General features: G+C 43.2%; 1 protein-coding gene across 1 annotated transcript in view; it reads left to right on the forward strand.

Annotated features, from left to right (window-relative positions):
* Nucleotides 1-14,358, forward strand: part of LPAR1 (lysophosphatidic acid receptor 1) — a 49,926-nt gene extending 35,568 nt beyond the window's left edge. Inside the window, exon 3 of the mRNA XM_009694982.1 lies at nt 13,295-14,358. Within this exon, the coding sequence (XP_009693284.1) occupies nt 13,295-13,596 (302 nt within the window). The 3' untranslated portion in view covers nt 13,597-14,358. The remainder of the gene's footprint in view (nt 1-13,294) is intronic.
* Nucleotides 14,359-15,088: the final 730 nt, after the last annotated feature.

The raw sequence follows: 15,088 nt of genomic DNA on the forward strand, positions 1-15,088 counted from the left end.
CAGGAATTCGAGGAGACATCTTTTTTAATCATCATGGCCTTGTTTCACCCCTTCTGCTAGTCTGTCAATTTACTGCCTCCTAAGCCCCATAGCTGAGCTGCAGACCCGTGCAGCTGCTGCAGGTAATCCAGCTGGAAATCACCTTTATGATTTGGTAGCCATCTTGGTCCCTCATTTCCTCTTTCATTGGTGAACAAGAACTGATGTTATGCTAGTTAGGTTTTCTCTTTTGCAGCCTGTATCCATGATCGCAACCCTGTGTTGTTTAAAGCAGAAGGATGCAATACAGTATGTGGCCTAGATGTACTAAGACCTTCTTTTGAGGACTGATAACCTTTCAAGAACTTCTTGTGATTTTCCATGGAGAGAGTATGGCAGAGATTTTTGTTTTTCTTTGAGAGGCCTGCTTTCAGTGCAGCTGTACCACTTGTGACTGCTTCTGGAAGTCAGTGGAGTTACAATTTCTGTGGTGGCTGGCTCCCTGCTTATATGCTATGCCTCTTTCTTTGAGCAGACATCCCAACCCTACATCTAGAACCTGTTCCCATGGAGTGATCAGGGCAGTGAGCTGTGCAGATGTGGCTAGTGGGCATAGTGTGCGGGATCAATCAGAGGGGATTAGACGGACCTAAGGGCAATCAGGGCATGCAGACAAATTAGGCTTGCTTTTTGGATGCCACTGCTTTGTCATTCTCTGCATGCAGTTTCGGGCTTTCCAAGTGTGATGCAAATGCTTTCACAAGTATCTTGGGCCTCTGGCAGCTGTTGGTATGGCTTGCACTGTACATAGCTGATCTGCCACATCTGATGGAATTGTTATTAATGGTTATTTTAAAAAGTAAAGTACTGCCCTGCCGTACATAATGGTGATGCGAATTACTATCAGATCAGCTCGGTCTGCACCTTAGAGAATTGTTTAAAATGTCTTTTGTATTTTGAAAACTTCTAGATGGTTTCGTTTTCGACTGCCAAAGATTTTAAATTGAATGGCATTTAAATCCCTTATCCCTTGAGGACTGAAGTCCCTGGCAAGCAGAGAGTGTTAAAAGGGAAGAATTTTCAAGTTCTTGCCCTGCAGAAGCAGCGCGTTCCCCAGCAGGTCCACGGGGAGTGCTTGGATGAGCGCAGCCACGAGCCCTGCCCCTGCAGCAGCTTGTCTTCTCTGTGTCACTGTGAGAGATGAGTTGGCTTTGCCCTCAGTCTGAAGACAGGTGACAGTGGAAATAATTACTGTCATCTTTGGCAGTCTCATTAGAGAGGCCAAGAGTTCAATGGGAACAGGGACAGCTCTTTCATGCTCAGCAGCAGAAGACCCAGGACGAAGCCAAGCTGCAGTCGAGGTATGCTACAGAGAAAGCAGCAATGTTAATGCCTCTTCGTTCCTTGCGTGGTAGATAGGGGCTGGATTTGAATGACCTTTGTCTGGCACTTCTCGTGAACACTCCTCAAAGAGATGAAGGTGGCTGGGAATCAGCCCAGTTTTGGCATTGAAAGTATTTCAGTATTCTGCTGCAATACAATTTCTCTTTCATGAGTAGGTGGGAGTTAAGTGAACTGAAAGAGAAGACTTAGTGCCTTCCCCCCGCCACCCCTTCATTATTATTGTTCCTTTTTATCATAGCCAAAATCTACAGCCTTTTATGGGGACACGGGACCAAACTGTGTGCCAGAGGTCAAAGGAGTCACATCCTCATGCAGATCAAGCAACCTTCAAAATACTATGATAGTGCTCTTTTCTGTGGTTTCAGAGGCTATTTATATAGAAATCTTTAAGCCAGAGTGATGCAGGATGTGGTGCTAACACAGTAGCTGAAAGGCAACCACTATTCTTGGAAACTTTTAGGTGCCATTCTTTGCTTAGCAGGGCTCAAATTTAGAACGGGAGAGCAGACTGCCAAAGGCAGAGCACTGTTCCCAAAAACCAGCTGAAGCACCAGGGTCAGTTCAGTATGCCAAATCAAACTCATATCTCTGATAAATGCATGAAATACGGGGAAGCTCGGTCATAGTGAGAGAACACATCACTTATCTAACCTAGAAGCAGTTTTAATGGCTAACCTGTTAAGTGGATGAGACTGCGGTTCCCTCGTTTGTAGTGAGGAGGGTGTATAATGCATTCTGAATTTTTCCTTTGCTTTGGATTTTGCCTGCTTGTCCTGACATAATGACATAAACCAGAACTGTGCAAAGCATCACTCCCCCAATAGCTGCCTTCCCAGGGTTTTCCACAGCTCTGTACTGATGAGAGAAAGGGCTAGCTGAAGACGTACCTTTTTTCCCTCGATATAATGCATGGCTTAACAATGTGATTCTTGAAGATACGAGTTGAAATCAAGGCCAATTTTTATCAGTACTGTCTTCTGTGTTTGCCTGAAGACTTTAAAATCAATATAGATTCTCTAAAAGTAAATACAAAGGAAATCACAGAGGAGCTGCCACTGGAATCCAGATATTTACCATCAGCAATGAAACATTTCCAGATTTGTTCACTGTATTTCCCATTTTAAGTATGGGAAATACTGTCGTTACCACAGTAAAATTATATCCTGCAGGACAGTAAATACTCTTCTGATGAGGAAAACGGTACCTACCGTACACTGTTGCAGTGCTTCTTTCTGCATGGTATATTTTTAATGAACCCAGAGACTAGCTTCTCAGAGGTTGATAAAATACTAATCTTTCGTTCTCCCTGACACCAAAGACATAAGCTACAGTATGATGGCATCTTGTCCGGACAGGGAAAATTATATGTTCCAAGGGCATTCATAGGCATCTGGGAGAACCAAGAGGTAGCTGCATTGCTTCAAACCATGTCTCATCTTCAGTGTAGAAATATAGACAAAAAGGTGTAATTTCTGCGCAAGTTATCAGCCTCATCTAGAAAGCTTTAAATGAGTACATATAGAATTAAGTGCTAAAACCTGGAATTTATCCTTCAGATAAGCTGTCAGTATATTTCGGTGGTCCTCCACTGAGTGTTTCACTTGTGAAGTTCAATGTCATGTCTGACTGCTATCCCTCTGTTTTATCATTGCTATTTGTAGGTGCCTTGCTGGTAGTCTGGTAGCTCGAACAACGTCTGTATGGCCTTGACACTGCTTGAGTGGTGAGGTGTACAGGTGACTTAATATAGCACTGTTGTTTGAGTATACTCTGTCCAAGGCTGCTTCTGCTTTAAGGCAGTGTTTTGATTTGTTAGCATTCAGATGAGGAGTGGAAGGTCTTTTGGGGGAGGAGGCTATCCTAACATATCCAAAAGACAGACTGATTTTCCAGGAAGATTTATTCTGGAGTGAAATCCCCTTAACCAAGAGGTCTTTTCCCCTGTTGTCTACTTCACTCTGGAGCTTGTGCTCTTCGTTTTCCCAGAGGAGCACAGCTGTGATGGTGCATTCTGCTTCTTAAAATTGTTTTGTGTAACTAGTCTTAATGCAATTCCCTCAGGGGATGTCTACTACAGCTTAACCAGCTAGCTGTAATCAGATAAATTGCAGTATGGCTATATAAAAGTAAAAGCACACAGAGTTGTCTTGAAGTTGAGGTAGAGTTGGTATATAATTCAGTCATTTTAAGTATCCTCTACCAGTTTGTAACACTTTCTTTTATTTACAGTCTGGTACTAGCATGGGAGAAACAAATTTTATTCCTATTAAGGAAGCAGACAGAGACTAATATTTTTCTTCTAGTATTATTAGTTTCACCTTCTGTAAGAATCAAAGCAGTCCTTTACGTATTAGATTGCATCTACCAGTGCTTCATTTGGAAACTTCTGTTGCAACTGGAGCTCATCCAACATAATACCAGTAACACTTAATGGCCTTAACAGCTAAAGAAAATACAATTAAACAATCTCTTGTACCAAAGTTGTTTGAAATCTGCTAAACAAACTGTATTGTTTGAGTGTAGCATTGTGACTATCCCTGGGAAAGTACCAAAGTACCGCAGGGGATACGTAAGGAAAAGTGGGCAAAACAGCGTGTTTTTTTTCTGTGACTGAATAATGCAGGTACTAGAGAAGCGTCCCAGGCATGCTAAATATACCTTGTGGAGGCAAGCAGAACAGATTCCGGTTTGTGAGCCCTACCTGCAGGGTGCTGGCTGTCCTGATCCTGCCTCAGATGACCTGTTGTGGTCAGGCTTCACGTTGCCACCAGACCTGTTCGCCTCCAGCTGCCCCGTGTCTGGGACCTTAAAGCCTCACCCAGACCCCTAGGACTGGGTCCTCTTGCCGTTCAGGGATAGCTCTGTCCCCCACCTGGCAATCAGTGCCCGTAAAGAGGATTCTGGCTGAGTTTGGACTAGGGGATGCAAGTAGATTGCCAACTATGGACTAAAAGGCAGTTTCTCGCTTCTAATTTTCCCCAGACATCTGTTACCTACTTTTCTTTGTCCTATGTCACCATGACCCAGGGAGACCAGTACCATGAGCCTCAGGAGCCTCTTAACAGCTGGGCTTTTGTCCTCCTTTTCCAGCCAAACTACCTGCCGCCACTGATTTGGGACTGTAGGAGCATTTGTGTCCATAATAGAGCATAAAGGCTCATCTAGAATGTCTGAATGTTGAAAAAGATCCCAAAATTTCCTCTCTGTGTTAGGTTTTTGGTGACAGGGAAACTCCACAGGGACTACCATCTTTACACAGAGATAAATGCTCAGATTACTTTGGTATCAGCTCAGCTTTTATTCAGAGACTAGCTTCACATATCTTTATGAATTTAGAAATCAGTTGGAAGCCTGACCATCAGTGTTTAATGACTTCCTGTTTTTGTCTAAAATGCTTTTTATAGATAAAAACCTTATTTTCTTCCTTTTTCGGGGGGGGGACCATCTCTCTCTCCTGCAGCCACTAGATCAGTGGCAAAATCCATTTCTCTTTAACAACATTTCAATTTGAGGGATTCAAATGGTTGTGGATAAATTGCCATGGGCTCGAGCTTTTGCTTTTCTTTTTGGAAAGAGGTTTATACATGTCTTATTTGCAAGGTGCTCTTTAAAACCACAAGCAGCATGCATTTGAAACAGAGGTATTTGAACAATTTTGGTTTGCAGGTGTCAGTTGAAAAACAGTACTGGTCTCCTCCATTTGCATTAACACTTGATTTCTCCTTCAGAGATGTCAGCAAAGGAATACTTGATGGCAGCTGGATCAGCTGGCCAGAGACTGGTGAACTCATTTTGCAGGACTGCAAGGCGCAGGCAAAGAATGACACCAAGCAAGTGTTAACCTGGGCTAGAATTTAATGAACATCCATGAAATAAATGGGTCTGTTCTGACAGCTTGCTTCTGCCCACATCTCATCTTCTCTTCAGTTTGTTTTCTTTTATTATCAGTCCACCCTAGGATTTTCTGTCTATTGCTGTTTCAAACTTCAAACTTTCTGATATTACAGAGATACCGCATGGGTCTCCAAGCCCTTGTGTATCTGAAACATTCACAGCTGGTGCCAGGCTCTGTGGAAAGGCCACCCAGGGTCCAGGTAGGAAGACACCCAGCAGACAGGACCTCTAGAAGGAAAGCCAGGAGGCCAAGTCTCACCGTATCCTGCCTCCAGTACTTGGTAACAAGCACTGAGGGGCGGCGAGTGCAAAGTGCTGCAGAGAGCGAGCTCATGATGATTCCCATGGCTGCCCTTTACGAGTGCTACTGAGGGAAACCTGCTCTTCATTACCTCCAGTCTGTGCTTGCAAACTGAAGCAGGAAGAGAAGACCAAAGATGTCAGGCATCCTGAGATACAGTAAGATGTGGTGGCTGTAAATGCAACCTCACGGACCACAAGTATTTTCTGTCTGAGCATCTCTATGCTCAGAGTCGGTGGTCATGTGGCTAGTGATGCCAATGGAGTTGTTGGCTAACGGTTATTGTCAGCAACCTCTGAAACACCACAGTGAATCAGGTTTATCTTCAGTTGACCTTGCATGCAGCAGGTGTAGATGCAGAATTGTGTCTGGTTTAAAAGGAGGGTTTTGACCTAAAGATTTCACCAAGGAATTTGCAAGAGTGAGTATTTAAATTATAAATTGTCAGAAGCAATGTGGTGATGTGAACATTGCAATAGAACAGGGACAACAGAGGCCAGCCTGTAGCAACGAAGCCTATATGCCAGCAGGAGTATCAGTCGTGGTCGAGATTGTATGTCCATTTAGGAAGAGGTTTTTACTTTATTTTTTCTGAGAAGAAAGAAGGTCATGGGGATTAAAGGGATGAACAGGCACAGGTGAAATACTAAATATTAAGGCATCGAAATGAGGTGATGCTAACGCATACTGGAACTTCACTCTTTGTGGGCAAGGCTTGCTGCTCCTCCCAGCCTAGCTAGAGCACAGGCAGAGAGCCCCAAGGATATTAAAGTCATTAGCATGCTTTAAACCAGATAAATGGTTCAAGAGGGAAGCAGCCAGGTTCCTCAGAAAGGGGGGTGATCTGGTGACGAAGATAGCAGTGCCTTAAACAGTGAAAAAATTGTGTGCACAGGAGTTCGAAGGTGAAGACAGATGTTTGAAGCAGACATATACTGTATTCCTGCTAGGAAGGGGAAATACATTTTGGAGCCAGACACGATTTCTGTGTTCCTACATGACCCAGCCATTATTTTGTGCAAAGTCTGATCAAACTCAACAGCTCAGAATCCCAGAACAGGACTCAGGAAGAGGCTGGAGTGTGTGTGTGTTCACAGAGCCGTGAGGAAGGTAGGAAATCAGGGAATGGATGCAGTACTAGCAGAAACAGTTTATTTACAAATCCTTTTGCAAACCATGGGTGCAGTAGACTGAAAAATCTGGTAAACCTGTCAATGTTTCATGTGGAGTTCAGATACATGGTAAGGATTTTATCTATAACCTGCACATTCAGAGCTCTTCGGCTCATGGGAGAGCAGAATGGGGGTTCCCTGGGGTGAAGCATGTATAGTGTTGTGAAAGACAAGCTGATAGCTCATACTACCTTGCTTCTCCCGTATGCTCCCTGGTTGTGTGTTTTCTCTAATTTGCTTGGGTTCTCTTGCTCCCAATTGTCTTATGAGAAGTATGTGTAAGATACTGTTGCATGAATATGAATGTAGCTTTTATTTAACTTTGCTTTGTTTCTCATTTCCTGTTTTACACTGCTGGAGATATCCTCCCCTTTCTTTCACACACAGTGCCACCACACAAGTCTTTGGCTTGAAATCCTACGGGCCATTGCATGAAAGTCTCCCAGAGATGTGTCAGAGAAAGCAGGATTTTGCACTCAATCAAAACCTGCAGAAGGAGTGTGCTACAAATCTCTCACTCATTCAAAATTTGTATAGCTTCCTTAAATAAAGACATCTTCAAAAAATGAAGGTGTTTTGATAACACCCTTTTCAAAAGACCATTCTTACTGTCACACTGCATACTGCTCTCCCATGCCTGGGGTATTTTTCAAGGATTGCCTTTCACTGTCATCCTCCCCAAGCTTTTTGGAGTCTGTGGACGGAGAGGCAAGCCTTTCATATCTGAAATTCTGCAGAATTTGCCAAATTTAGCATAAGATTATTTTACATTTATTAATCTGGTCCATATGTGGTAGTCACATTTTATTTTTTCACAGAAAAAATTCCACAGGTGGAAGCAAACTTTACCCCAATGTTGACTATTTCCAGTAGAAACTACAAAAAAAGCAACTGTGTTTTCATCCAGCAAGAACTATAAGCTCCATTGTAGTGAAGTTGTGGTAAAATTGGGGAAAATTATGTCAGACAAGAATTACAAGAATTACTCCTACACTCTGTATGTTTACAGCATGATAAATTATCTTCATGGATCTTTTACATATATAATAATTCAGCATTCATTTTAGATCTCATTCTCTAATATTTGTGTCTAGGGAAAACAATACATAGCGATAACTAAGCATTGTTTCATGCAGTACTTATCTCTGTTCATGCTATGCACAAGATAATATGCAGGGTGATAAGGAGGGTTATTGATACAGCTTACAGATGGCTAGGGCATGAAGAAGTGCAGTTGTGTTGCAGCTGAGGAGCTTGCTCCTCGGCTAGCATAGCAAGTGGCTTTCCCTGCTGCGGGGGGGATTGTACCAGGATGTGGAAAATGCCAGGCATTTCTGTAGCTCTTTTTGGCTGTTGTTTTGTTAAATAAAACAAATTGTCTCCCCATAGCATTGCTTTCAGCCTGCAGAAAGTACTGGAAGACCTTTCTCCTTGTTGGTAACTGGCAGTGATGCTCAGTGTCCTTTCCTCTCTCGGTCACCGTTGTCCCAGTGGAAGAAATGGTGTAGCTGCCCGTCACAAGTGCGGCTCTGAGAACAGGAGGGGATTTGGAGAGAACAGTGGGTGGACAAGGGTAGGTGGGCAACAGCAGCAGAAAGTAAAAGTCCCTGCAGTTCAGCTGGAGTAGGTCTTTTGTGTCTTTGATATGGTAGTGCCTTATCCTGTTTCTGTAAGCTTAACAAAACTGCAAACACAAGTGAGACCTTTTTGCCCCCTTTTCTCCTTTCACTCCCTAAAAGAGGCCTTTTCCATATTTTTCCCCTCTATACAGACTTCATATGAGGAATTTGCAGGGTGAGTGTGAGGCCATGCCAGAAATCAGTAAAGTCAGGGTCAACATGCAAGGTGGGTGGCAGAGGGCACACAAAAGGGACACAATGTGGTTAAGCAGGAGAAAAGGGGTATTTCAGAATAGGTGTGCATTGACAAGAGCTGCATCCCACCGGAGCCTCTGAAGGATGGTGGTGTGTGACTTGGCAGGAGCAGAAGCACTTCGTTTATTTTGCTGTTATGAGTTAGAAGAAAATAAACATTAATGGAATAAAAGCAGACACGCTGACCAAGGCAAAAGGAAAAAAAAAAAATGCTGCTTAGGAAATGCTTCACCTACTAATCTGAGAAGTTTCATGAGTAGTCATCCAGTCTGGTATCCTAGTAATGAGTGACTAGTTCTCCAGTGTTTATTCTCCTGTAGTTTGTTTCTTTTCTGCTGCTGGTTTTTGGAGTTGTTTTCCCTTTTGTTTTTCTAGTTACTCATTTTTGTGTGATTTATCATGGTTGGTTTTGTATGCCTACTGCCCACAACAGTTTTTACTCTCTTGCAATCAAATCTTGCTGTGAGGCCATGCCACGCTTACCCAGGAGTTTCCAAGCATCCAGTTACCATGGAAATACAATCCACACTGGTGCACCAGACAAGGGTTCAAGACAGATGTGATGTAGCCATACCGTGGTCGTAGGAAAGACCCCAGTGGACTTCTGCCGCAGTACAACAAGACAGAATATGCACAAGGAACTGAAATTTCAGCCCTGGGTGAGAGGTATCACACAGCAAGGGAAAATGAGATTAGTGTCATAACTGCTGTGTTGTAACTCAGATTTCCTGCTGTAAAACGTGCTTCTCAGTCTATAGGGACCCTTCCCCTCTTGTCTCCTTAAATCTTTTTAAAAGATGCAGTGCCATTTCTCTGGTTCCCTCAAGCTTTCCTGTCTCATGGCTAGCCATTCACCTCTCAACCTGACGGGCATTTCTTCCTCACCCCACCCTCTGTTGCCAGACCCACAGGACAGACCTTGGCCATGCACCGTAGGGATGTTCCTCCTGCCACAATTGAACAGTTCCATCAGCTTCATGCGGTGCCAGTGCCTCTGAGGATTGCCAGGGTTGGAGGTGTCAACCCAAGGTGCTATCTGTCCAGGCAACAGTGCTTTTCAGCCACCCAAGGACATACCATCTGCAATTTTATTCATGCATGTTCAGTTTTCCTGGTACCATGGCATGACAATGACATATCCATAAAGATGAGCAGATTTGATTCACTGAATGCAATAGATCTACTTTCTACGTCATTGTAATGTGGGTTTGACCAAGTTTGTAGAATGTTAAGATATACTTGGAAATTACTCACACTGTGCTTTGGGCTGCACTCAGTTCTGTTCCTGAGCAGAAAAATACATAAAGATTTTGGTGTGTGCTTAAGACTTTTCAGTATATGGCAGCAGGAAGATTTTGGATCTCATTATTTTATTAGACATGATATTTTTAGATCTTGATTCTTGGTGAAATCAGTGTACAACAGATTTCTGGAAAAAGGAAGAATTTAACCTTACTTTTAGCTTAGTGTCACCTTACTTTGACAAATATTCCAAGTAAGAGGTAAAAAAAATAGATTTCAAGGGTTTTTTTCCTTCTAGGGAAAGAATTGCATGTTTAACAGATGATGTTTCCTAAAGCTGAAGTAATAAGAGCCTGACATTGCTTATACCTAACTCAAACATGCCCTTACCCTCAATGATGCTTTCCAGTCTTTTCTAGGGTACTGACAGTTAAATAGCAAGTGAGAAAACCCGAGGCATTGTTTGTGCCACCATTTGCAAGCATTTAACGTAATAAGCTGCAGGAGCCATTAGCATGGTGGGAAGTTTTGCTAGGAAGATGCTAGGGCTAAAGTAAAACAAAACCCACTACACTGAATGGGGCTGGCTTCAGTGGCTTTTACTTCCCAGTAACAAATGAGCCCTCTGTTTAGAAGTTTGAACATAGCCCTATTTGCACAGAGGTGCTTTCCTGGATGCTGTATGTTTCCCTGCTGCCACTGCTTTGACATGTAGGAAAGAGGTTGGAAAGTCAGCCTGGTCTGCGGCTGGGGGCCAGGGCATCGGAAAGCCCACACTGCCCAAGCAGGTCTGGAGCTGGGCAGTGTGAGTTTCTTCTCCTCTCGACACCCTGGCTGCCCAGCACGTCGTTTACCCAGCTCCAGACCTGCCATCTACAGCACAGTGACAACTTGCAGAATAATGACTTCCCATCTCTTCCAGAGCTGAGTGGGAAGGCAACCCTTTGTTTTTATCTTTTTTCAGTGTAGCATGAGCTGCACAGAGCACTTAATTGGTTGCTCAACCTCGGTCCACTTTGTCTTGAGTGCAACCATGTCAAGCCTCAGCATATAGATTATTGGATCTATCTGAGATACTGAGGAGCCCAGAGAGGCTCAGAAACTGTACCTGAGACCAGCGTTCGGTGCACTGGGCTGCATGTGGACTTTTGTCAAAGGCTTTGTGGCTTTCACAGGGGCAAATGCCTACCTACCTTACCATACTGCTTCTTGTTGTTGCTGCTTTTAACATACCTAGACGTGATAGCAACAGAATGTTCTGTTCGGCATATTTAGTTTCTCAACAACAGATTTGAAAAAGAAAAAAAAAAAAAAGTGTTGGAAATTTGGAAGCTTTCAATTGTGACTTCGAACAAAGTTGCAAGAGCTTTCCTGTCAGCTCCATTGTTCCCACATTAGACTTCTCTGCTACAGGCTTGGTGAGGATGCTGTCATTGTCTTTTGTCCTTGACTGTAGATCCCATGACTTGCAAAGTTCCTGTCTCTGATGTTCTCCTGAGGCAGCCTGTAATGAAGAAAATATATGCTCAAGATAGAACAAAGTCTACCATTGCCTTACTAGCTAGGAGGTTGAAAACAACATGCACAGTTTTAGCAGTGAGTGGTTGAATTTGAAAGATTGACTTTGTTTCTGCAGAAACCAGCTCAGCAGAGCTGCTCCATGCAGAGGGCAGCCTCTGTATCAATGCAGACAATCCTGCAAATAAAGAGATGGAGTTTTCTACTTTTTTGGGAACAGGTACTTGCAAGGGACAAAAGACCGTAGTCCTTTCATGGGTTTCAAGTACTCTTTCCTAGGACTACTGGAATGCAAAAGAGTTGCAGGCAAGTGAATTCATATGTTTGATGCCATCTCGGCGTGGGAGAGTTTCATCCCTATGCTGTAAAATTGCTGCCAGCCCCTCACAAGATCATTCAACCAAAGACATGGGTGCTTTGTACTGGCAGCTGGCAGTTTGCCTCCTAGCTTCTTTCCCTTTGCGATCTTTGTTGGTTGGCAAAGTAATAGGCATTGAGTGGCACTGTGGCACCATCAGTTGCAAGTGAGCTGAATTTAGGGATGCTTTTTGGTATGTAGAAAGCCTGTGTGTGGTTGCCTGGTTGGCAACCAGTGTCTGTAGTCCAGCACACCCTGGATGTTTGCAAAGCCCTTTGGAAAACGTTCTTCTCTTCCATCTAGTTGGGTTTGGTATCCTAACAGAAAGGGGTCTGCACAGCTTGCAGCCAGTCTGCACAGCTTGCAGCCACCACTGCCCAAGCTGGAAATAGCTGGCAAATAGCTATGGCAAAAAGTGTATAAGTATGGCTGCAGAAACTGGCTGTAGTCAGCTGCTAGAGCTGCAGAGAGCATCACTGCAGAAGAAACAGAGGCAGTATGTTAACAAATAAATACCACAGTGACAGGAGAACCTGTCTGAAAACGGCACTTACTGGTTAGTGCTGGAAAGCCCTTATTGCTGCTGCCTGCGTTAAGCCTGTCTGCTGCTGATAAGACCTTGGTTTCCATCTCAGTCAAGCATTTCAGCCTGGAAAATCTCAGGAGCACTGTCTTCTTTCTGACGTGATTGGTGTGTAAGGGCTTCCCCAGTGATGCTTATATTTAAAACCTCTTTAACCTTGCAAAGAGTTAACATCTTCGTTTAACCCAGTACTCCCAAAAAAGTGCAAGGTGTTTTATTTCCTTTCTGCATTGAACTCTTAATTTTGTTCTGGGCTTTATTTCCTTCAGAGCTTTGCAAAGCAGAGAAAGGAGGGGGAAGCATTTTAATCAGGGTAAGGCTCTTTGGCATTTACACTATTGAAGCCTGAGGAGCCTCTGAATTTCTATTGAATAGAGCCCTAAGAAAAGAAATAGATCTGTTGAAGGATGGCATTTCAGTGCAAGAACGATGTGTGTTTAGGACTTTCCATTACATAATGGGGCTGAAATGGATTAACAAGACCCAGGCTTTCTTTTTCTTGAGAATCGCTGCCTGCACCACTCTTTTTCTATTACTGATGCTTCAGTCACAGCACTCACAGAAAGGTTTTCTTTGTTGTTATTAGTTTGAGAAGTAAATTGCAGCATTGTTTCTCCTGATCAAGAGATTGATTAGTCAGAGGTCTCTAACTGAAGGGAAAAAATGTTCTTCATTATCAACTTTAAATGCAAATGTATTTGCCAAACGGACTTTGGGGGGGGGCAGTGGGTCGCGTGGTGGGGAGCGGAATGCCTTGCTCTTTTGATGTGCTGCCCATAACCATTTACAGATCTTTCAAAGGCTTCCTCATCAGGTCAGTGAAGAAATAGTGTGGGAACGATACTCTTGAAAGAGAACATTAACCGTTGCTGGTTCCAGTTGGATGGTTCTCATAGTGTTTTGACACGTAAAGGCACATTAGTATATACGTGGGTTTTGTTGTGTTTTGTCCACTCTTTCTCTTCCTAGGTGCTTTCATAGTCTGCTGGACCCCAGGATTAGTCTTGCTGCTCCTCGATGTCTGCTGTCCCCAGTGCAACGTCCTGGCCTATGAAAAATTCTTCCTGCTCCTGGCGGAGTTCAACTCCGCCATGAACCCCATCATCTACTCTTACCGGGACAAGGAGATGAGCGCAACATTCAAACAGATCCTCTGCTGCCAGCGCAGCGAGAGTGCCAACGGCCCCACCGAAGGCTCGGACCGGTCGGCATCATCTCTCAACCACACCATCTTGGCTGGCGTCCACAGCAACGACCACTCAGTGGTGTAACACAGCAGCTAGCTGTGTGGCCGACAAAGAGCAGCAGGCTATGCCGCAGATTGGGGTGGGTGCACGGCCCTGGGGAAGGTAACTCACTCACAAAGTTTTCTCAAACACTAAAATGGACTACAAGTTCTTCTTTTCCAGGGAGCCTGGCACACTGGCACACTCTGCCCTGTCTGCAAGACTGGTTGTGCTGCAAGGCCTTTGATTTCTACTTTAAAAAAGTAGAAGGCAGATGCCTTGTGGTGGTCATCGATAGCCCATGGAAAGCCTCATTGAGACTTTGTCGGACTTCACTGCATCTTGGTGCCAGTCTGAATCAGCTCTGATTAATTAAGCTTATACCTGCTTCACTGCATTTACATGTAGCCACTTAGTCTTTTTAAAAAGGGAGTAAAGGGGATAAAAGTAAGCCTATCATTTAATAGACATGTAATATTTATCACCATCAGCATGCTTGTGATGAACATTTTCTGTGCAGGGAATAAAACTGTGCTCTAGTCTTTGTATCCTTAGCCACACTGCCATAACTACAGTAAAAACAAAAGTATTTTTTTCTAATACAGGCAGCAGGAAGATGATGGAAACTGACTCTTCTTACCTTCATTAATGGTATTAGAAAGCATGCATGTTCTGTGTGTATGCAGATTGTTTTAATTATGGGGGGAACAAAAAAAGCTCGTTGTAAAGTCTGCAGGAAAGTAGAAAAGCATAGACTGTATTCCAGTGTTTGTTTAGATTATGAAATAAACAGTACTTTAGTCAAAAGGTATTTAATGTTCTTCTTTGAAGTGCGGTATGAAATATGTAACATGTGAGGGGTCCCAAGTTTTTCATGGACAAGTTCTTAAAGCAGGACACATCCCTAAGGCTCTTCAAGGGCTACAGTCAGGTTAGTAGATTTGGAAAAAAAAAAGTTTATGGTATTGGAATGCTTTTCTTGCTCACAGTAGAAAGCAAAAGGACTTTTAATGTGGAAAAAAGTATACGGTTTTATGGAACCTTTCTTGTAACAAAAAAGAAAACAAAACACCTTCTGCATTTTTGCACTGAGAAATATTTGTAGGGTATCTTTTAAATGATGTACCCTTCATTGCAAAAACTGTGGACTGCTAAGGACCCAGATACAATTTTATTTGATAAAGTCAAGACAACATAGGTAGTTGTCTATTGCAAATGACTAGACTGTGGTACATATAATAGCCACACACATACATTGTTATGAATAGCTAAGCTAATAGATGGATTTTTTCATATATGGCTGTTTCCAAGAGAAATGCCACTCATGAATCTCGGTTACCAAGAATCAATGACATTAATCAAAACTCCTTGTCAGGGGTAAATGTGAGCAAAGACGAGATCTTGCTGATAAAAAACTTGGGACCTTTCTCTGGGAAACTGTGTGTTCTTCTAACAATGTAAAATACATCAACAGTAAATTCCTGGGTCCATTTTCCTCACTATAATTTGCCTCTATAACAAAACAAACAAACAAGCA

This window comes from Cariama cristata, unplaced genomic scaffold, assembly GCF_000690535.1.
Source record: "Cariama cristata isolate BGI_N322 unplaced genomic scaffold, ASM69053v1 scaffold732, whole genome shotgun sequence".
NCBI classification, from domain to species: Eukaryota; Metazoa; Chordata; class Aves; order Cariamiformes; family Cariamidae; genus Cariama; species Cariama cristata.